The 24,050-nt window shown below is 40.4% G+C and overlaps 1 protein-coding gene across 5 annotated transcripts in view; it reads left to right on the forward strand.

Moving 5' to 3' along the window:
- Positions 1 to 24,050, forward strand: part of C3H1orf226 (chromosome 3 C1orf226 homolog) — a 435,074-nt gene that overhangs the window by 303,627 nt on the left and 107,397 nt on the right. For 4 of the 5 annotated variants that reach the window (XM_049881081.1, XM_049881077.1, XM_049881079.1 and 1 more), the window contains one exon: positions 18,173 to 18,246. In XM_049881081.1, the coding sequence (XP_049737038.1) occupies positions 18,173 to 18,246 (74 nt within the window). The remainder of the gene's footprint in view (positions 1 to 18,172; positions 18,247 to 24,050) is intronic. The other variant, XM_049881078.1, reaches the window with a different exon arrangement.

Raw genomic sequence — 24,050 nt, forward strand, 5'->3', positions numbered from 1 at the left:
GACCTCTGATCTAATTGGGCAAGAAAGAGACACTTAGAACTATAGAACCAGAATTTAGAAGAAAAAGGAACTTTAGAAATCATCTAGCCCAATCCCCTAATTGATTAAATATGGCAACAGAGGACAAAGGAGGTCGAATGACTGTTGTCCCAGGGTCACCTATGTTGTTACTGACAGAGTCTCAAAACTGCAGTCCAATCCTTTTTCTACCATGTTGTATTTCTAAAACTGACTGTGTTTTCTGATAGTTTTCAAATGGGCCTATTAGGAATTGCGTGAATTGTGTGATGATTATTAACACTTGAGTTCTGAAATGCATTTTCTATATCCATATGTTATACCTAAAAGTGGCAGATAGCTTTATTTTCAGTCTAATCCCATTCTGTCTGAAAGCATGGGGAATGTGTGAAGCTGAGTTAATATGGCCTTTGTAGGTTGTTGGATTTTTTTTTGAAGATGTCATCATTGCTTTCAGGAGCATGAATAATGGTAAGGCTTGCAGACTTTGTGACATGCTTAATGACCATTTTCTGTAGAGATGGGAAATAAATGTCAGCAAAGATTCTTCCTTCACTTTTAGGTTCTTTTCTTTAGGAAAGCCTTCAAACGTGCCATATCCATTTCCAGGTTCCAAAAAGAGGCAGGACCACTGTGATAATTATCTCTGACTTTTGCTTTCTAGGAAACCCTGGTGGTGTAGTGATTAAGAGCTATGGCTGCTAACCAAAAGATTGGCAGTTCAAATCCACCAGGTGCTCTATGGGGCAGTTCTACTCTGTCCTATAGGGTTTCTTCGAGTCAAAATCGACTTGATGGCAGCGCATTTTTTTTGTTTTGTTTTCTGTAGCTGGCACTGTTCCAGTCAGACCTACCTCTGACTCAGTTCCCCCGTAATATTCTCTACCAGGAGCTTTTGGAATGACAAAATGGCTATGAATTTCTGTGGAGGACTTGACATTTTTCTATAAAGGAAAGAGGAGGGGCCTATTTAAGGATGTGCTTACCCTCATTCAGTGATCTTATAGAAGCATACACAACAAGCCCTTTATCCCCTTCTTTTGTTGAAAGTGAAGAGCTTCCTAGTAGTGGGCGTAAGGGTGGGAGGCAAGGTGAAAAAAAACTTTGAGGTTATCACCTAGTATATCAAAAAGAGCATGGGGTCTAAAGGCAGAAGAGCAGGATTTAAATTACCCACTGGACTAGGTGACCTTGGGGGGAAACTATTTAACTTCTCTGAGCCTCATCATTTATCTCTAAGGTGGAGACTGATTTTGATAATGTAAAAGAAAGCATTATATACAAGTAAATTGTTCTTTGCTTAAATGGAAAAAAGGATTTATTGCCCATATCAAATAGGAAACTTCCTGTGAGAATCAAAATGAAGCAGATATTTTATGAAAAACCCACAGCTAACATCATACTGAATGGAGAAAGACAGAGCTTTCACCCTGAATCAGGAATAAGACAAGGATACATGCTGTTATGGATTGAATTGTGTCCCCCAAAATGTGTGTCAACTTGGCTCGGCCATGATTCCCACTATTGTGTGGTTGTCCACTATTTTGTGATCTGGTGTGATTATGCTATGTATGTAAATCCCAACTTGTGTGATGTTAATGAGGCAGGATTAGAGGCAGTTATGTTAATGAGGCAGGACTCAATCTACAGGAGTAGGTTGTATCCTGAGTCAATCTCTTTTGAGACATAAAAGAGAGAATCAAGCAGAAAGGAGAGGGATTATTACAACCAAGAATGAAAAGCCAGGAATGCAGTGCATCCTTTGAACCCGGGGCCCCTGCACTGAGAAGCTCCTATACCAGGGGGAAGATTGTTGACAAGGACCTTCCCTCAGAGCCAACAGAGAGAGAAAATCCTCCCTGGGATCTAGCGCCCTAAATTCAGACTTCTAGCCTCCTAGACTGTGAGTGTATAAATTTCTCTTCGTTAAAGCCATCTACTTGTGGCATTTCTGTTATAGCAGCACTAGATAACTAAGACACCCACTATCACCACTGCTATTTAATATTGTATTGGAATCCTAACCAGAGCAACTAGACAAGAAAAAGTAATAAAAGGGATCCAAGTCATGAAGGAAGTAAAACTATCCGTGTTCACAGATGGCATAATCCTATAAAGAAAATCCCAAAGAATCCACAAGAAAGCTACCAGAGCTTATAAAAGAACTCAGCTAAGTTGTAGTGTATAAAGTCAACACACAAAAATCAGTTGAATTTCTATACGCCAGCAATGAGCAAGCTGAAAAGGAAATTAACAATTCCTTTTATAATAGCATCTAAAAGAATAAAATACTTAGGAGTAAGTTTATCCACGGGGTGAAAACCTTGTAGACCGAAAACTATTTTTAAAAATTTTGCTGAAAGTAGACCTAAATAAATGGAAAGATATTCCATGTTCATTGGAAGACTTAATATTGTTAAGATGTCAATACTACTGTGTTGCTAAATGGGTAAAAAACTGGTTGCTGTTGAATTGGTTCCAACTCAGAGACCCTATAGGATAGAACAGAACTGCCCCATAGGGTTTCCAAGGAGCGGCTGGTGGATTTGAACTGCCAACCTTTTAGTTAGCAGCCAAGCTCTTTACCACTGTGCTACCCAAACCCAAAAACCAAACCCATTGCCGTCGAGTCAATTCCGACTCATAGTGACCCTATAGGACAGAGTAGAACTGCCACATAGAGTTTCCAAGGAGCTCCTGGTGGATTTAACTGCCGACCTCTTGGTTAGCAGCCGTAGCACTTAACCACCACTCCACCAGGGTTTCCACTGTACCACGCCTCCAAAAATTCCTTTCACCCCACCCCCGAACCCTGCGCCCTAGACTGGGAAGTCTGTACAATCTTAAACTGGGGTAGTCCCTGCTCTGGGAAATTTTCTCCCTCTGCCCTACCATAGTCCAGCTCAAGGTTGTTAGCCAAATCACCTCTAAAGGGGTTAAAAAAAAAAAAAAAGGGGGGTAAGGTGGGCTAATCCCATCTTGATTGCTAACTGTGTGGTAAGGATCAGCATGACTCCAATTCTCAACTGGAAATAGACCCAGACTTCACCTTCCCACATCTCCATTTCTTGTCACCAGCCACCCATGTGGCACTTCCTCATACACGGCTGCTTGCGGTTAGTTCATCTTATCCCTGGCCACCCTAAGCCAACTGAGAACACACAGATAAAAAGGAATCTGTCCTTCTGATTGCCTGTGCAGCCCTCTGTATCCAGCAACCCACAGGGTACTTTTTCTCTAGCCCTTAACCACCCAGAGTTGGGTCAGGCCTTACAAGTTAGAAGGACTCTGTCCTTCAGATGAACTGGCCATGCAACCTTTCTCAGACCTGCCAGCTTCCCAGAGTGAGAAGGACTCTGTCTTTCAGATTGTCAGATAAACAGATGCCAGCCTCATTGCCCTTTGTGGGTTTGTCAGTTCCTTGGAATAAGTAAAGGGAATTCACCAAGTGCATCTATACTTACAATTGTCCATTTATTATAACCAGAAAAGATACAAATAATGAGATGCTCAAGTCTTGCTCTGGGAGAGGTTCAGACACAAGACTTCCATTGTCCCCAGGGATATGACACCCTCTTGCCAATCCAGGAAGCCTGTTTCCATGTTCAGGGACTTTATGAAAATGTATATGCATGATTGGAGTCTCAATGCATAGTAATGATTAATTGAATCAATGAGTATGCTTGATTGCATTGTGCCCCCTTCCCTTCCTGAGGTTATTTGCCGGTGTGGTCTAGATAAAAACCAAACCAAACCCACTGCCACTGAGTCAATTCCGACTCATAGTGACCCTGTAGGACAGAGTAGAACTGCCCCATAGAGTTTTCAAGGAGCATCTGGCAGATCTGAACTGCCGACCTCTTGGTTAGCAGCCCTAGCACTTAACCACTATGCCAGCAGGGTTTCTGTGGTCTGGATAGCCCCCATTTATTTGCACACATTCTCAAATGCTGTCTGGAAGCTTTACATAATAAAGGCACCTGGATTGCTGGGGAATTCCATGGGTTATTCTCAGGAACTGGAGACAACGGCTGTAGATTGGGATGGGGTGGGGTGGGGTGGGATGGGATGGGGTGGGGTGGGGTGGGGTGGGGTGGGATGGGATGGGGTGGGGTGGGGTGGGGTGGGATGGGATGGGATGGGATGGGATGATGATAGATTAGATAGATAGATAAATAGGTAGACAGACAGACACAGAGAGGGAGGGAGGGAGAGTGAGGGAGAGAAGAGTGAGAGTATCTGCCCAGAGGCCCCGATAGTGCAGTGGTTAAGAGCTCAGCTGCTAACCAAAGGTCATCAATTTGAATCCACCAGCGGCTCCCTGGAAACACTGTGAGGCAGTTCTACTCTGTCCTATGGGGTTGCTATGAGTCAGAATCGACTTGACGGCAATGTGTTTGGTTTGGTTTTTGGCAGTATCCCCCTCATGCTCAGTCATTGGCTGGGAGCAGCCCATGGAAGCATGGCCTCTGTACAGATGCAGTGATGGATTTCAAAGTGTAGCAGCTGGGACCCTGGGTTAGTTAAGCATCCTGTAATTGGAGGTCTGTAGGGTGCATTCTTGAGGCCATACTTCCATTCTCACTCCAGAAAGGAAAATTTTGTATAGCCACTATATGAAGTGGAGGCTTTCACCAAGTTAAACTTTCTCTATCTCATTGACTTTTTGAATTAGAGGGGCTAGTAAACTCTAGTTCAGAGGCCTACTAAAAGGCTCAACAGTGCCATAGTGTCCTTGGTGGGATAAAGGGGACAAAAAAATAAGAGAAAGGAGTTACACATGTACACATACAGAGGTAGAATATGCCACAATGCCAGTTTTCCCTTGGGCATCAATCTTTTCCACCAGGCACTCTTTCCTGCACTCAAGATTTTTTCCAGTTGCTTTATATTTCTGGCACTAACGAGGAGGCAAATCTGTCTGTATCTCACTGGGTACTTCGTTTATTGGCCTCACTGCTACCACTGTCATTACTGCTCCTGTTGCCAGTGGTGCTGTCTGAGGCCCTGCCTGCACCTGGACATCAGGCTGCACTCGGTCCTTCTGGTCCTCTTGGGCTCTGTGCAGTAAATAAGCCTGGGAAGGGCACTCTGCTTTTCCCCTGGGAGAGCTCAAAGAGGTGCTGACAGTTTTAGTGACACTTTCCCCTCCCTTCCTCCCTCCTCCTTCCTTTCACTCCCATCTAGATTTGAAATGTCTTAATTTCCTGGTATACCACAGCCAGTTCAGGACAGCGGGCAGCAAAACTGAAATTCCCTCACATAATGACTAAGATTCCATGTCCTTATTTGCAGGCATTTAAAAAAAAAAAAAAATTGGCTTCAAGTATAGCTCTGAGCTATTTGAGTTTTCTAAAGATGGTTAAACTGGATTTGGCTGTAGTTATTGTTCAATAATACATTTTCTATCCTGTAGTTGAAGCCAACTTTGATTTATAATCCTGTAAAGCTGGGTCATTAGTTCCCCCCGCCTTGTTCTTTTAAATGAGAATTTAAAAGAATTTCTAATTTTTTTTCCTTAAAAGAGAATTTCAATATAGATATATGAGGAGGGGGTAGTTTGTTTGTGTTTTGTTCTTTTTTGCTTTAAACTGTTGGCAAAGTAGAGGAGATACGGAGAGACAGTTTAAGACCAAGGGAATCATCAAATTTCCTGATTTTAAGACATTGGTGAAGTAGGTAAAGCCATGTGAAGTATTTGAAACAGAAGATCCTGAGTTAAGCCACTTGCCATATCGCACTGACTTTCAAGTATACCAAGAGGTAGATTCAGAAAAGGAGCCCTGGAGTCAGAGTCTATAAATCAAGAGAACTTGGTTCTAGTCTTTGCTTTAGCTACTTGTTACCGGGGTCTCAGGTCCTTGCTCAGCACACAGCTATAGAGACACAGAACGGCTGAAAGTGAAAGAAGCTTTATTTGGTCGGCCAAGCAAAGGGACACACCGCCGCTTGCGTTGCCAAGATGGCTCCCTGAACAAGGGCCGAAACAGTATTTATTACGGGAAGGAGCAAGGTCATTGGTTGGTCTGGCCCGGAAAAGGCATTCCTGTGGCAGTTCCCTCATCTAAACTTGCCGAGATCTTCTGAAACCGGATATTAGGCTCTGACTCTTCACTTCTCCAAGTTTTCCCCCGATCTTATAAAAAAAAAAAAAGGGGGCCGCTAAAATTTGGTTTCGTCTGGCGGGCAAAAGTTCCGGGGTCACCCAGAGGACAGGTTTGATGGTTCTGAGATGTTAGGCAGTCCAGATTTGTTCTTAACTGGTTTTGTGGTCTGCGACCCCAGCCTCATTTTTCTTATCTTGGGCAGGAAGTTGGCCGATTGCCTAAAAAACATCTGGAGAAACCAGTTAGAAGGGGAGGTGGCTCATGCTACTCTGCTTACAAGTTGGGCGTTGGTAGGGGTGTCCAGAGGCTGTCAGCCTTGTACTAATTAGGGATGTGACCTGCTTGAGTCACTGCATTCTGCAGTCTTATTTGAAAGATGATAGTGTACACAGGGTATTAAGTAGGTGAATCAGAGAATTAGAGAGCTTTAGTTCAAGAGTTCTTGTACTATCATTGAGGTGATTGGGTTAAAAAGCTCCAACTGTATCCATGCTTAGGCTCTTGAACAGCTGAAGCATTGGTGAGTCCCCATTACCCTACAAACCCTTTGAATTACCTTGATAATTTCCTGATCTCTTCATAGATAAAATAGGCTCACCCAAGGATTACCACAAGATCTTTAGAGGGAGAGAGCTGGATTTTAATGGGATTTCCAGAAAAGGAAAATAAGTAAATGAAAGAATACTTATGGTTTCTTTTCAGGATATTCTGTATGAAGCTAGTACCTCTTTTAAGTTGCCGTTGAATCATTTCAACTCATAGAGACCCCATGTGTTTCGGAATAGAACTATGCGCCATAGGGTTTTCAGTGGCTGATTCTTTTGGAAGTAGATCACCAGGCCTTTCTTTCGAGGTGCCTGTGAGTGTACTTGGACCTCCAACCTTTCGATTAGCAGCTAAGAGTATTAACCATTTGCACTGCCCTGGTGGTGCAACAATTAAGCACTTGACCACTAACCGAAAGGTTGGTGGTTAAAATCTGCCTAGCTGTATCATGGGATAAAGACCTGGCAATCTGCTCTTGTAAAGATTGCAGCCTAGGAAACCTTATGGGGCAGTCCTACTCTGTCACATGGAGTCACTATGAGGCAAAATTAACTTCATGGCACCTACAACAACAACAAACTGTGAACCCTGCAGATGTTCAGCCTCATTAAAATAACACAAGGTAGCCTGGAAGCATGGTCTCCCCATCCTCTCATTCAGGTCTTCCAGAGAAAGAAAGTAGTTGTTCTATATTATTTTGCCTCATTGTTCTTTCCTTTTAATGAATGTATTAGTTACATTCTTTAGAATTGCAAGGAAGAGTCTTGCCAGATTATCTTTGATAATGGAGGCTTATAGCTAGGATAGAAAAAAACATGAGCTGGCACTTGATGCATCATTCAGCTTGGGAGCAAAGATATTCAACAAGTCGTAGGAACTATCCACTATTATTGGGGGCTCAGCCTTGGCTGTGGTGAACAGGCTAGGATTCGATATTCCCCAAAGAAAGGATTCGGTAGGGTAGAATTGGGTCATTTTATCATGGAGCTCAACTCTTGGGCAGTTTTATTCCAGCACCTTCAGTGACACTTGACCTTCCTCATGTTTAGTCAAGTGCTGATCCTGAGCCAAATCAGCCATGGCCAGGGTAGCAAAGTTGGTTTCATCAGATGCGTATAGCATAAACCAAATCATCCACACTCAGAATTCCCTTTTGGGCTGCTTTCCACTGACCCTTTGTGACTTCTTGGAGTTTTATGACCTCTTTGGTACATTCAGTCGTTTACTGTACTCGTATCTTTGAAAATAAAAACAGAGCAGCAAGGACTCTCAAGAGCAGACTTTCCTGATAGTAAAAATAAGAGAAAACTGAAGATTCGTTCCCTCAGGAGGGGAGCAGTCTTGGTTGTTACCTCGCCAAGTTTTTAACTCACAGTGACCATTTTTTAACTACTGACTGACCAGGGAGAGTGGTTAACGGGATCATGATAAGCTGACTGCCTTTAGCTTGTCAGGGATCCTACCTGTGCTAAGCCTGAGACTCCAGAGGAGTATGTTGTATGAGAAGGAGGTCTTCTGATTGGGGATTTCAATTTAACCTTTCTTTAGTGGAGAACAGTGACTCTCAATGCTAGGGTCACATCAGAATCACTTGAAATGTTTGTGAAAGCTACAGATTTCTGGGCCTTACCTTAGACCTATGAATTAGTGTCTCAGAATAGGTAGAAGCCAGTCATCTGTAGTTAAAAAACAACACAAAACAAACAAAAAATTCAAATAGAACTTTTACTTCTGGAAAGACAGGGTTGATGCACCTTCTCTAGTCTTCCTTCTAATTACAACTGAAAACCTTGAACATTATATACAAAAGAAACATAAGATTCTGAAAGGTAGAAAGAAGAGAGACCACCTAGGAACCTTGGGACCCAAGGAATGACACAGTGGTGGGTTTTCTTTGTGTCTCATATACCCTAGACATAGAGCTGAAGAATCCAGCAACCTGGATATGCCAATAGAGACAGACACAAAAAGCCCCAACAAAAGCCTGCTCTCTCTAGCAAAAGAACAGGAAGGGGGCAGCTAACAAGGAAGAGAACTTTTAGATAACTGCTCTACTCCATCCAAATGACACGGAGAAAGCTGGCCCTATCCTATCCATTCCAGCAAAATGCTAAATGGGGAGCCTAGACTTCTTCCCTTGCAACATTGTAATGACGTTCCCTGATCTTCTCTCCCAGATGTTTTCCAAGAAGGCTAAGTAGGGTGCTGGAACTTTCATCCCCACTGGCTGGTAATGAGGCCTCCCTAACCCCATGCAGTGTCCAGTGGAGGCCAAGTGGGAAGCAGCAACAGGGCACTCCTACCCCCTCGAGCTGGGGTAGTATCAGTGGTAGCCTAGTGGGGCTATAGCTCCTAACTACAACGCAGTAGTAACGAGAAGCCCCTTCCTCCCTTGTGTGTCAACAGAGGCCAAGTGGAGTAGCTAGACTTCTACTCCCACCTGGCAGCAACAAGGTAACATCTATCCCTTTCCATATTGGCTCAGTATCACATGAAAACAGTTAAAACAGAAAGTTTAATAAGATCTAGAGTCTCATAATACTCAAAATGTCTAGGTTTCAATCAACGATCACTTGCCATATCAGAAATGTCAACTACAATGAGAAAAAGACAATAAATACCAATACCATGATGACAAAGACGTTAGAATTATCTGACAGCCATCATAAAAATGCTTCAGTGAGCAATTATGAACACTTCTGAAGCAATTTAAAAAGTAGAAAGTCTCAGCCATGGGATAGAAGAAATAAAGAAGAACCAAATGGAAATTTTAGAACTGAAAAATACAATAACTGAAACGAAAATCTCAAGGATGGGCTGAACAACAGAATGGATGGGACAGAAAAGATGCAGTGAACTTGAAGATAAAATAATAGAAATTATGAAATTTGATGGACAGAGAGAAAATAAACCAATGAAAAAAGAACAGAGCCTTAGGAGCTGTGGGACTATAACAAAAAATACATTTGTGTCATCAGTATCCCAGAAGGGTGGGGCTGGAAAAGTGCTAGAAGAAGAATGGCTGAGACCCAGGAATTCTATCCCTAGGTATACATACACAAGAGAATTGAAAACATAAGTTCACACAAAAACTTGTATGGGAATGTTTATAGCAGCATTATTAATTAGAGCCAGAACAGTAGAAACAAGCCAAATGTCTATAAACTGATGAGTAGATAAACAAAATGTGTACTATATATCCATACAGTAGAATATTATTTAGCCGTAAAAAAAATGAAGAAGTGATACATGCTACAACGTGAGGAATCCTTGAAAACTGCATGCTAAGTGAAAGAAGCCAGTCATCAAAGGCCAAATATTGTATGAACCCATTTATATGAAATGTCAAGGGTAGATAAATCCATAGAGACAGGAAGTGGAACAGAATAGGCAATTCACAGACAGGGAGTTGGGGGACAATTGGGAGTGACTGCTAATAAGTATGGGGTTTCTTTCAGGGGATGAAAAATATTCTGGAATTGGATGATGGTGATGTTGCTTAACTTTATGAATATATTAAAAAAGCACTGAACATATACTTCAAAAGGATAAATTTTATGGTATGTAAATTATATCTTAAAAAAAAGACTTCTTAAAAAATGTTAAAAACTTACCAAATTTGACAAAAGACACAAACATCCATATTCAAGAAGCTGAGTAAACCCCAAAATACATAAAGAAATCAACCCAAGACATATCATAGGTAAACTTCTGAAAGCTACAGGAAAAGAAAAAAAAAAAAACTGGAAGCAGTTAAAGAACATTAACACCTTACTTAAAAGGGAAAAACCAATTCAAATGACAGCATATTTCTCACCAGAAATCTGTGCCAGAGATCGTGCCACAACATTTTTCAAGTTCTGAAAGAAAAGTCCTGCCAACCCAGAATCCCATATTCAGCAAAAATATCCTCCAGGATTGAAGGTAAAATCAGGACATTCTCAAAGGAAAGAAAACTAAGAGAATTTGTTGTCAACAGAGCTACCCTAAAACAGTGGCTAAAGGAAGCTCTCTAAACAGAAAGGAATTGATTAAAAAAAAAAGAAAAAAAGGAATCTTGGGACATCAGAAAGAAAGAAAGAACAATGGGAAAGAGTAAAAATATGGGTAAATACAATGCATTTTCCTTCTCTTGAGCTTTCTAAATTAACTGTTGTGGTTCTAAATATGTATAGATGTAGAAAAAATATTTGAGACAATTATAAATGGGGAAGGGAAATGGATGTAAAGAGACAAGGTCTATACTTAAACTGGAGAATGGTAATACCAGTAGACTGTGGTAATTTATGTGTATATAATGTAATATATCATTATACATCAACCACTAAAAAAGCAATAGAAGATATACTAAAACACTATAGATGAACCAAAATAAGATTCTAAATAATGTTCAAGTAACCTACAGGAAGACAGGACAAAGAAAACATAGAAACAACAAACAGAAAACCAAAAATTAAAATGGCAGATTTTAAACCTAGCCCATCAATAATTATATTAAATGTAAATGGCCTAAATATACCATGTAAAAGACAAATGCAGACCCTATAAACATCAAACAGATAATAAAGACCAGAAGAGCTGGATGATCCCCAGCTACCACTACTGACTGTTTTGATCTGGGCTACACTAGATGAACCCTAATAGAATGGGAGAAAAACATGAAATGGAACTCAAATGCTTAAAAAGTCTATACTTGTTAAACCAGTTGAGACTAGAGAACTCCCTGAGACTATTGCCTTGAGATACTCTTTTAACCTTGAACCAAAACAATCTCCTGAGGTCACCTTTTAGTGACACACAAAGTAAAGGATATTACTCATGAGTACGGTGCTTCATTAAAAAACTATCTATATGAGACCAAAAGGACCACAATTGCTCTAAAGCAAAGATGAGAAGAAAAGGAGGTGGGAAACTGGAGCATGGAAATGGAATAGCCAGAACACAATTAAAGAGGATTGTTGACACATTGTGAAAAATGTAGCTGATGTCACTGAACAATTTGTATAGAAATTGTCAGATGGGAACCTAATCTGCTCTTGTAAACTTTCACCAAAAACACAATAAAATATTATGTAAAAAAAAAAAAAACAAAAGTTAATAAAGGAGAAGGAAAACCTGGTGGTGCAATGGTTAAGCACTTGGCTGCTAGCCAAAAGGTTGGCAGTTCACACCTACCCAGCTGGTCCTCAGAAGAAAGACTAGGTGACCTGCTGTCATAATGATTACAGCCTAGGAAACCCTATGGGTGCCATTAAGTTGATTCCAATTCATAGCAACCCCGTGTGACAGAGTAGGTGAAATAGACTAGTTTCCCAAAAAATACAAAGTACTGCAACTGCAATGGCAGGATTAAAAAAAAAATTATTCAATTATATGTTGTCAGCAAGAAACTCACTTCAAATATAATGATAAAGGTAGGTTGAAAAGCATATGGAAAAATATATCATGCAAAAGTTAATCAAAAGAAAGGAGTGGCTTTATTAATATGAGGTTTTTAAAGTAGACTTCAGATCAAAGAAAATTACCAGAGACAGAGAAAGATATAATGACAAAAAGTGTCAATCTACCAGGAAGACATAACAATTTTAAATGTGTATGCATCAAACAACAGAACTATCTGAAGCAAAATATGTGACGCAAGAAGTGATAGAACTAAAAGGAGAAATTTAAAAAATCCACAGATTATTTCTTTCACTAATTGGTAGAACACCTAGACAAAAAAATCAGCAAGAATCTAGAAGAACTCAACAACACAGTCAACCAACAGGATCTAATTAACATTTATAGAACACTGCACCCAGCAATAACGGAGTACACATTCTTTTCAGGTGTCCACAGAACAAGATATCCTGGGCCATAAACAAACTTCAACAAATTTAACAGACTTAGAATCATACAGAGTGTGTTCTCTGACCATAATGGAATCAAATTATAAATCAGTAACAGGAAGAGAACAGAAAAATATCTAAACAGTAAAATGAAACAACACACTTCTAAATAATCCATGGGCCAGAGATGAAGTCCCAATGGAAATTAAAAAAAAAAAAAAAAAGTAACTTCAACTGAATGAAAATATAACATGTCAAAATTTGGGGTACACAGCTAAAGCAGAGCTGAGAGGAAAAACATAAACGCTTACATTGTTGTTAGTTGTTAGGTGCCGTCAAGTTGATCCTGACCGATAGTGACCCTATGCACAACAAAATGAAATGCTTGCACTACAAAGGAGTAAAATTTGCAAATTAATAATCTATAGCTCCTGTCTTGAAATAAAAGCATAGTGACAATACCAAGTGCTAGCGAGGATGTGGAGAAGCTGGATCACTCATACATTGCTGGTGGGAATGTAAAATGGCACAACCACTCTGAAAACTGACAGTTTCCTAAAAAAAAAACTGAACATGTAACTACCATATGACCCAGCAATTGTACTCCTGGGCATTTATCCTAGAGAAATGAAAACTTACATTGACACAAAAACCTGTAAGTGAATGTTAATAGTAGCAGCTGTATTCATAGTAGCCAAAAACTGGAACGTACCCTGATGTCCTTCAAGGGTGAGTGGTTGAATGAGCTGTGGTACATCCATGTCATGAAATAATTTTCAACAATAGAAAGAAAATGGCCAGTTGATACCCAACAACTTGAGTGAATCTCCGGAGAATTATACTGAGTCAAAAATGCCAATCCCAAAAGGTTACTTACTGAATTATTCCATTTATATAATATTCTTGAAAGGACAGAATTATAGAAATGGAGTACAAATTAGTAATTGGTAGGGGTCAGAGAGGGAGTAGGAATGGGTGTGGTCATAAAAGGGTAAACTGAGGGATCTTTGTGGTAAGGGAACTGTTCTACACCTTGACTATAAATTTCAGTATTCTAGTTGTGTATATTTTTGCAAGATGTCACTGGGGGAAACCGGAGACACATGAGATCTCTCTGTATTATTTCTTATAACTGTGTCATGGATTGAATTGTGTACCCCCAAAATATGTGTCAGCTTGGTTAGGCCACGGTTCCCTGTATTGTGTGGTTATCCTCTGTTTTGTGATTTTCCTGTTATAAATCATAATTTCTGCCTGTGGTTAGAGAAGATTAGGATGGGATGTAACACCCTTGCTCAGGTCACAGCCCTGATCCAATGTAAAGGGAGCCTCCCTGGGGTGTGGCCTGTACCACCTGTTACCTTACAAGAGATAAAAGGAAAGGGAAGCAAGCAGAGAGTTGGGGACCTCACACCACCAAGAAAGCAGTGCTAGGAGCAGAGTGCCTCCTTTGGACCCAGGGTTCCTGTGCGGAGAAGCTCCTAGTCCAGGGGAAGATTGATGACAAGGACCTTCCTCCAGAACCGACGGAGAAAGAAAGCCTTCCCCTGGAGCTGACACCCTGAATTTGGACTTCTAGCCTACTAGACTGTGAGAAAATAAATTTCTCTTTGTTAAAGCCATCCACTTGTGGTATTTCTTTTACAGCAGCACTAGATGACTAAGACAAACCACATATAAATTTATAATTACATCAAAATAAAAAATTTAATTTTTTAAAAAAGTGTACAAATATACAAACTCCCCCAAGCAATTTTAATGTGAGCTAAAAATACCGTCCATTGGTAGAGGTGTAGAGAACTTCTTCCTATTGCAAGACAAGTGAGATCATTACAGTCTCAGACCACTATGGTTAAGCTGACGATCCAGTCACCTTTGACTTTCTGAAAGAACAGCTTACTTACTTGGGATTAGGACTTTGAACGTCTTGTGAGCCTGGACAATGGATGTATAGCCTGGCGATGGCTAAATTTTTGAAGAAATGACTATAAAGTGTTTTGTACACTGCTTAGCACAGAGTGGAGCCCTGGTGGCGCAGTGGTTAAGAGCTTGGCTGTTAACCAAAAGGTAAATAGTTCGAATCTACTAGCCGTTCCTTGGAAGCCCTGTGGGGTAGTTCTTCTCTGTCCTATAGGGTCACTAGGAGTTGGAATCGACTGGATGACAATAGGGTTGGCTTTCTTTGGTTTTAGCACAGATTAAAGGTGTTGGGGGGCAGTGCCTCAAGAGATGGTGGGGAATCCTTCATCCAGCCATTTGGGACCACTGCCAGTTTTCTGTGGTCACTTCTGCTTTTGTACATGTTCTTTCCTCTGCCTGGAAGCCTTCCTACCTTGTCCATCTGTTAAGCCTTTCTTGACCTCCCCCCAGCTCTGCCCTTTGTTTCTCTGCTATATTTTGTGGTCTTGCCACTATTGCAGTGCCCACCACGCTGAACAGAGCTTCGTGGGGACTGTGTCTGATCCACCTCTGCCTCTGCAGCACGCAGCAGAACGAGTACTTCATAAGCGTTGTTAAACCCATTGCCGTCGAGTCGATTCTGACTCATAGTGAGCCTATAGGACGGAGTAGAACTGCCCCACAGAGTTTCCAAGGAGCACCTGGAGGATTTGAACTGCTGACCCTTTGGTTAGCAGCCATAGCACTTAACCACTATGCCAGTGGGGTTTCCAAACGTTGTTAGCAGAATCAAATTTAAAGGACAGGCAGAGTATGTGGTCATGACTGTAGGTGTGACTTTAATATTTGTGTTACAAAAAATTTTGCCACAAAATAAAATTGTATTTTAAGCATATTATTATATTGTGCTCTTTATAGAGCTCCTGTGGTGAATGGAAACCCTGGTGGTGAGTGCTATAATGGCTAACCAAAAAGTCGGCGGTTTAAATCCACCAGTCACTCCTTGGAAACCCTCTGGGGCAGTTTTACTCTGTCCTGTAGGGTTGCTATGAGTCAGAATCGACTTGATGGCATCAGGTTTGGTTTGGTTTGGTTTTGGTTTTGGTTATGGTGAATATTGTGTGTTTAAAATACAGGTCTATGGACTGTATCTCTGAAACATCTCATTGCATCAGTTGGAAACCAGCATAACATGTGCCAGTAAGGTTACAGGCAATTAAAAATGCTCTAAACCATGGCTGAAACCTGGAAAGGAATAATGTCTCTGTACTATGCTGATCAGACCATGTGTAGATTATGGATCAAGTTCAGAGTACCAGGATTTGAGGGGGACACCAGAAAGTGTAATGTGTACAAAGAAAATCAACTATGGTAGTGTTTAGTCCTGAAAGCTTGTCAGGTGGCGAAGTTCGCAAAATCTAGGATTATTTATGAAAAAGAAGAGGTCTGATCTTGCTTTATTTCTATATCTGTAGGAGTCTCACTCAGAAAAGGCATTAGTCTACTTGTTCTGTGTTGCTCCACATGGGTCATTTATATATTAAAATCATAGATCAGTGAGTAGCAATTATAGGAAGGCAACTTTTTTGTTCTTAATAATATTTTATTGTGTTTTAGGTGAAAATTTACACAGCAAATTAGGTTCACCTAGAATAGTTTCTGGGATAATAGTTTCTGGTGGTGTAATAGGTAAGAGCTACAGCTGCTAACCAAAAGGTTGGCAGTTTGAATCCACCAGGCGCTCCTTGTAAACCCTACGGGGCAGTTCTGCTTTGTCCAATAGGGTCACTATGAGTTGGAATCGACGACAACGGGTTTTTGGTTTTTAATAGTTTTTATACAAATTGTTCGTGCCATTGGTTACAGTTTTTACAAAGTGTCCACATTCTCTTTAGTTTCATTCTGTTTGTTCTGTTTCCATTGATCTAGCTTCCCTTCCCCTCCTTGCCATCTCATCTTTGCTTTTGGGTAAATGTCGACCATTTGGTCTCATACAGTTAATTAAGGGAGCACATTACTCATGGGTGGTAATTGTTTATTTTATAAGCCAATCTATTAGGCTAAAAGGTGACCTGTAGAAATAGCTTCAATTCCATGTTCAAAGAGCATTTCAGGGCAATAGTCTCAAGGATTACTCTAGTTTCCATTGCTCCAGTAGGTCTGGCCTTTTTGTGGAATTTGAGTTTTGTTCCACATTTTTCTCTCATTCTATCCGGGACCTTCTATTGGGTCTCTGGTCAGAAGGGTCGGTAGTGGTAGCCAGGCACCATCTAGTTCTTCTGGTCTCAGGTTTGAAGAGACTATGGTTCCTGTGGGCTGTTAATCTCATGGACTTGTTTCTTCTTTGACCCTTTGATTTCCTTCATTCTCTTTTGCTCTGAATGACTAGAGACCAGTAGTTATAAGGAAGGTGACTTTTAAAAAAGTAATGCATTCCTGTTATTGTTAGGTATCATCAAGTCGATTCCGACTATAGCAACCCTATAAGACAGAGTAGAACTGCCCCATAGGGTTTCCAAGGATCAGCTGGTGGATTCAAACTGCCAACCTCTTGGTTAGTAGCCGAGCTCTTAACCACTGCACCACCAGGACTCCAGTGAATTCTAAGTTATAGCTACAGTTTTGTCTTTATAAGAAAAAATGTGTTTGATCTTGAATGTAAACCAGCCTAAAACCCACCTCTATGGGTGGAATTAAAATTCTGTGGTCAAAAGCTCTGTGTATGTGTGTTGGTACATGATGCTGGGTACATATAGTGCTATGTTGCAGTAAAGCTGCTGGTGAAATGCTTCTTTCTAATGTCATCCTCAAGGACCAGGCATAGTCCTCCCTAGTAATCCCTGGTGAAGGCCCAGCAATCTCCAAACCCAGATTATTGAGAGTGGTAACCTTGTGCATTATTGTTGAGAAGCCCACATACCTACAAGCACTCACTAAACAATAGTTTATCTAATAGTACCACCTTGCCCTTTCCCTCTCGCATGATTCCCTCTTTCATAGAGAGATGAGTGCAGTCTTCCCCAGCTGGACAGGGAAGCACTGACTCTGGGACAAAGGCCTGTGAGGTCAGCAGGATTCTATGTCCCTGTACCTGGGGGTTCCCCATTCGGCTGCTGCTCTCCTCACCAAGTGCCCGGGGACTCCAGTACTGCACTGGAACCCTCTGTCCTCCACTCCCTATTTCTCTCCTCGTCTCCAGCTGCTGAAGGAGTCTCCTTTGTGTTCACAATAAGTTGGGTTCACAGCCAGAATGAATATCCTCTTACAGGTAACTCTGCAAATGCCCGGGTCAATCTACCAGGCTGGTATGGAGATTTTTTTTTTTCTTCTTTTCTTCTTCTTCTTTAAGGGAGGTACCGACATATCATTTGCATTTGACAGCATCATTCACAGTCTATCAAAGCCCCATCTTTGCCCTCTTTCCCCTTTATTCCTCCTGTTTCTGCCACTCCTCTGGAATTATGTATAGTCTTTATTTTCTGGTGTTTTTTCCCTGAAATTCTGATTTAGAGTCTGGCCTGTAGTCCCCTGAGGTCTTGCCTTCTACCTTCACTCAGCACCTTGGAGAGATAATCTTCTAAAGTGCTTGAAGGAAACTGATCAGACTAAACACTTGACATTTTCCACTTGTCCTTTTTTGAGTAATCAGCTCGGGGCCCCTTAGAAGGAAAAAGTCAGGCCAGGAGCAAAATGCATGTATTTGCATAAGTATTAGTAGCTCAACGTGTACCATGGTTCTGCAACTGAGGACATGCCTAACTTATTCATTTACAGCTTCTTTTATTGCAGAAAAAGGAATGGACATGGGATGAGAGCAAGATGCTGGTGATGCAGGACCCCATCTACAGGTAAGAGTCCCACAAGGCCCACTGGCAGACCCCAGACCCCGTGCTCAAGAGGACCTCTGAGCCCCAGGGTCCACCTGTCATCCCTTGGAGCCATCTGTCAGGCTGGCGGACCCGTGACAGATTTAAATCAATCTCTGTTGCTCTTCCTTTCTGAGACCTGTCGTTTCTTTAGATGTAAGTACAAGAAGCAAACCTGCCTTATCTTTAAGCTGGAGGGGAAAATTATTCTTGTCATGTTGAATTACACTGTCTAAAAAAAGCTATTAGGGATTTCTGCTTGGTGTTTAATCAAAATCTTTCTGTTATAATTAGAGACCTTTTCATTTTGTGCTAGTTTTGCCCTCACTGAGCTTCCATAATGGTCAATAATTTGATCACAATGAGACAACTGAGTTTTTCCATCACCCTGTTCTCACATTTTTTCACAGTTTTTATCTGTTTCACCTTCCTGCCACTTCAGAAATCAAGCACAAATAAAGGAGTTGTGGTCATTTGGGAAAGCAGAAAGTCACAAATTTAATCTCCAGAAATTGCTTTCACAATGAGACTGGAGTGATTTCCAAAGAGATGACATGACTTGCCATCCACGTAGGCTCCTTTGGACAGAGGAACACCTAATGGTGATACATACAGAGAGCCAGGGCTGTCCCCGGAACCATGGCTGGGCTGTGAATCCTCAGTGACACCTTGTCTTTGATCTCTGCTGACCAACCCCCCCCCCCCATCTTCTTCATGCTTTCTTCACTGGGAGAGTAGGTGTTAGCTATTCTCTTGGGATTGTGGGGACCTAGATTTAGGTTTTGCTTTTGTCTTCTCGCAAATGATTGCCATGCCTTTGTTGACAAAGTAGGTAAGGGTCGAAACTCAACTGTGAAGTTGGCAGCATGGTGGCCCAGCCTTCTAGTCAAAGAATAGATGCCTATGAAATGGAATTTTCATCCATCCATTCTTCCCTCCATCCCTCCCTCCATCCCTCCGTCCATCCCTCCTTCTCTCCATCCCTCCGTCCATCCCTCCTTCCCTCCTTCCCTCCATCCCTCCGTCCATCCCTCCTTCCCTCCTTCCCTCCATCCATCCCTCCGTCCATCCCTCCATCCCTCCATCCCTCCTTCCCTCCTTCCCTCCATCCATCCCTCCGTCCATCCCTCCTTCCCTCCATCCCTCCTTCCCTCCATCCCTCCTTCCCTCCCTCTATCCGTCCAAAATACTTATGCTAGGCATTGTGCTAGATAATCTGGCAGATTATTGAGATGAGTAATTCATAGTCCCTGTTCTCAGGGAGTTTTTAGTCTAGTAGAGAAAGAGTCCTGAACAAATCACTCTAGTGCAAGATAGTATGTTTGACAAAATGAATTTCTTCCTTTGTGTGCTTGTAGTAATTTTTATGTTTCTTGAAGTAGTTGTTAGAGTGCATTACTGTTACTTTTTTAAATATGCCTGATTTTTGCCACCAGACTAAGAGGCTCATGAGGGGAAGAACTGTGCCCTGCTCACTTTTGTGTTTCTAGCACCTAGCCTGTGTCTGGTCCATACAAGCCATTTCATAAAGATGTGATGGGTGGATAGTTGATTGTATTGGATTAATGTCTTAAAAATAATGACATTAAATGATATGGTGGTTCACAGGAGGGAGGGAACAATCACTTTCTACTTGGAGTGATAAGAAAAGACTTCAAAAAAGTGCATTAGAACTAAGCTTGAAGAAGATAAATGGATAAACCCACATTGTTCGCTTTTTTTTTTTTTTAAGGAAGGATTTTCTGCTTTTTTTTTTTTTTTTTTACAGTGGCACCATATACATAAAAAAGAGACTGTTTTATGAATGTTGTTGTTTGCCCTCAAGTTGATGCCCACTCATGGCGACCCCATGTGTGCAGAGTAGAAGTGCTCCATAGGGTTTTCAAGGCTGTGACCTTTTAGAACCAGATCTCCAGGCCTGTACTTGAGGTACCTCTGGGTGGGTGTGAGCCGCCAACCTTTCTGCAGGTAGTCGAGTGCTTGATTGTCTGCTACATCCAGGGACTCCCCTTTTTATGGATGCTGGTCATGAATTTGAATCTTAACTTTTTCCTGTTGAAAGAAAGAACTTTCCCCAAAGTCTTAACATTCACAAGCACACCGTTAATTTTGTTTATTTTTTAACAGCTTTATTGAGGTGTAATTGACATACAGAAAACCCGAACATATGTAAAGTGTATAATTTGACTAGTTTCTTGTATACTCATGAAACCATAACCTCACTCAAGATGATGAACATATCTGTCACTTCGAAAGGTTGTCCCCATTATAATCCCTTTATCTAATTTCTCCGCATTCCATTTCCCTACCCCCAACCCCCAGGCATCTTCTGATATCCTTTCTGTTACTATAAACTAGTTTCTATTTTCTAGAATTTTATATGAGTAGAATCATAGAGTATATCCTTTCTTTTCTAGCTTCTTTCACTCAGCGTAATTATTTTCTCAACATATGTATCAGTAGTTCACCCCTTTTTATTACTGAATAGTATTCCATTATGTGGGTATACCACAGTTTGTTTACCCTTTACATGTGGATGGGCATTTTAGTGGTTTCTGGTTTTTGGCGATTACAGTTAAAGCTTCTATGAATGTTGTTGGGAAATATAATTAAAAACAAAATCTCCTGCCAACCCAGGAAACTTCTCCACAAAGGTAGAAGAGAAAGAAAACAGTTTTATTATTAATAAACATTAAACTAGAGTGTGATGTGCATCACAGGCGATCTGCTAACGAGATTGCAAAAGACAGAGCAAAATCTCACCCTTTCATATAGCCAAGCAGATGCAACCCATTATATGTGTGTTCTCAAGATAAGCGATAACTAGTCCCAACTTGTCCAGTAGTTCGTTCTAAATTCACTTGATAACTGGGGTGGCCATTTGTGTTTGCTAACTGCCTTTATCTAGAGGAAAAATGCTTTTTTTTTCATGTCTTTATGACAGGAGGTAGGTTTACAACTTGGAGTCAGACGCCTGCCAAAGTAAGGCTCCTATCCTTTCACAGAAACTGGAAGATAACGGGCCTTATCTTCACTAATGATTACATTTCGAAGTGATGGCTCCCAGGTCCTTGAGAAAGACATGACTGGGTTGTGAAGAGGCTTATTTCGCTTTTAAAAAGATTTACACATACCTCAAGGAGGCAGAGAAAGAATTTACAGTTACGTTTTCTTTTAAGTAAATACTCCAAAAAAAGGAAGGGGGAATCTTTTTTTTTTTTTTTTTGTCTTGCACCTGGGAGAATTAATTTTTTTTTCTCATTAGATACTATATTTACCGTTACATTGTTCATGTATAGGTCCTTGTATGAACATACGCTTCCATTTTTCTTGGGTAAGTACCCAAGAGTGGAATTGTTAGATCCTATTTTTTTTTATGGTAGGTGTATATTTAACTTTTTAAGAAACTGCCAAATTGTTTTCCAAGGCGTTGTACCACCAACTGCATGAGAATTCCCGTTCCTCCCCTTTTTTACCAAAATCTGTTATGGTCAGTCTTTTCAATTTTAGCCCATCAAATAGATGTGGAGTAGTATTTCATTGTGGTTTTCATTTGCATTTTCCTAATAACTAATGATTTTGAGCATCTTTTCATCTTATTTGTCACTTTTTAAAGTATCTGTTCAAATCCTTAATTGGGATGTTTTATTTTCTTACTATTGAATTTTGAGAGTTCTTTATGTATTCTGGTACAAGCCCTTTTTCAAATGTTTGATTTGTGAATATTTTAGGCAAATCAGACTTCCTTTTTCTTTTTTTTTTAATGTCTCCTTTGAATAGTTGTTGTTATTAGCTACCCTCGAGTCAGCACCTGACTCATGGTAAGCCCATGCACAACAGAACAAATTGATGCCTGGTACTGAGCCATCTGCATGTTTGGTTGCAGATCAAACCATTATGATCCACAGGGTTTTCACTGACTTTTAGTAAATCTCCAGGCCTCTCTTCCTAGTCTTAGTCCGGAAATTATGCTGAAATCTGTTCAGCATCACAGAAACATGCAAGCCTCCACTGACAGCTGAGTGGTAGTTGCACACGAGGTGCACTGGCCGGGCATCAAACATGGGTCTCTTGCGTGGAACCACCAATACCTCAAGTTTTTAATTTGATGAATTCCAACTTATCTTTCATGAATTGTGCTTTTGGTGTCATACCTAAGAAATCTTTGTCTAACCCAAGATTACAAAAATTTACCCCTATGTTTTCTTCTAGAAGTGTTATAGTTTTAGATTTTAGATTTAGGTGTATGCTCCATTTTGATTTACATTTTTTATATGGTATAAGGGATGGATCAAAGTTTTTTGTTTTTGTTTTTGTATACGTGTATTCAGTTGTTCCAGAACAACTTGTTGAAAAGACTGTGTTTTCTTCCACTGAAGAGCCTTTGCACCTTTGTCGTAAACTAGTTATCCATATCCACGTGTTCTATTTCTGGATTCTCTATTCTGTTCCTTTGGTCTAATTGTCATGACATCAGTACCACACTATCTTGATTTACGTAGTTTTATAAGAAGTCTGGAAATCATATAGTGTTAGCCTTCCAACTTTGTCCTTTTTGAAAGGTTTCTTTTGATCAGTGTTGGTATTAAATGTCTTTTTCCATCCATTCACTTTTAACCTACTTGTATACTTAGGTTCTGGCCTTTTCTATCCAATCTGACAGATCTCTCTACCTTTTAACTGAAGTGTTTAGACCTTTTACAATTAATGCGATTAGTGGTATGGTTAGGTTTAAATCTGCAGTATTGCTATTTGTTTTCTATTTGTCCTGTCTGTTCTTTATTCCCATTCCTTTTTTTTTTTTTTTTGCCTTCTTTTGGATTGAGTATTTTATTATTCCATTCTGTCTCTTTTGTTGCTTTATTAGCCTACTCTTTGGTTTGTTATTTAAGTTGTTGCTTTCAAGTTTATAGTGTACATATATGATTTACCATTTTCTAGCTTCAAGTGACATTATATCACTTCAGTATTGTTTAAGAACCTTAAAATCATATCTTTTTATTTCTCTTCTTCCAGCCTTTATGCTATTTTTGCCATACATTTACTTAGGTATCTGTTATAAGCTTCACGATACATTGTTATTTTTGTTAAAGCAGTCATTTATCTTTAAAAAAAAAAAAAAAAAAGGCCCACAACCAAACCTGTTGCTCTCAAGTCAATTCGGACTCATAGTGACCCTAGAGGACAGGGTATAACTGTCCCATAGTGTTTCAAAGGAGTGCCTAGTGGCTTTGAACTGCCAACTTTTTGGTTAGCAGCCATAGCTCTTAACCACTCTGCTGCCAGGGTTTCCTACCTTTTAAAGAAATTTAAATAATATTTTTTAAAAATCTTCTCTGTGTTCCCATGTAGCTAGAATTTTGTTCCTCTTCATTCTTTTCGTAGATCCTTTTTTTTTTTTTTTCCTCCATCTGGTATCATTTTCCTTCTGCCTAAAGAACTTCCTTTAACATTTCCTGTAGTGGGAGTCTGCTGGTGATAGATTCTTTCAGCTTTTGTATATCTGAAAAAGCCTTTGACTTCCTCTAGAAAGATATTTTGGCTCTGTAGAGAATTCTAGATTGAGCATTCCCCCCTTTATTTATTTTTATTATTTTACTCTCTGTGTTTCATTTCATATGGTTTTTATTGCTGTATCTTCAAGTTCACTAATGGTTCTTCCCACCCCCATGTCTAATCTGCTGTCAAGCCCATCCAGTATACTTTTCTTCTCAGATGTTGTACTTTTCATTTCTGTAAGTTCAATTTGGGTAATTTTTTTATATCATCCGTGTCTCTGTTTAACT

The sequence above is a fragment of the Elephas maximus genome, chromosome 3 (genome assembly GCF_024166365.1).
Source record: "Elephas maximus indicus isolate mEleMax1 chromosome 3, mEleMax1 primary haplotype, whole genome shotgun sequence".
In the NCBI taxonomy this organism is placed as follows: domain Eukaryota; kingdom Metazoa; phylum Chordata; class Mammalia; order Proboscidea; family Elephantidae; genus Elephas; species Elephas maximus.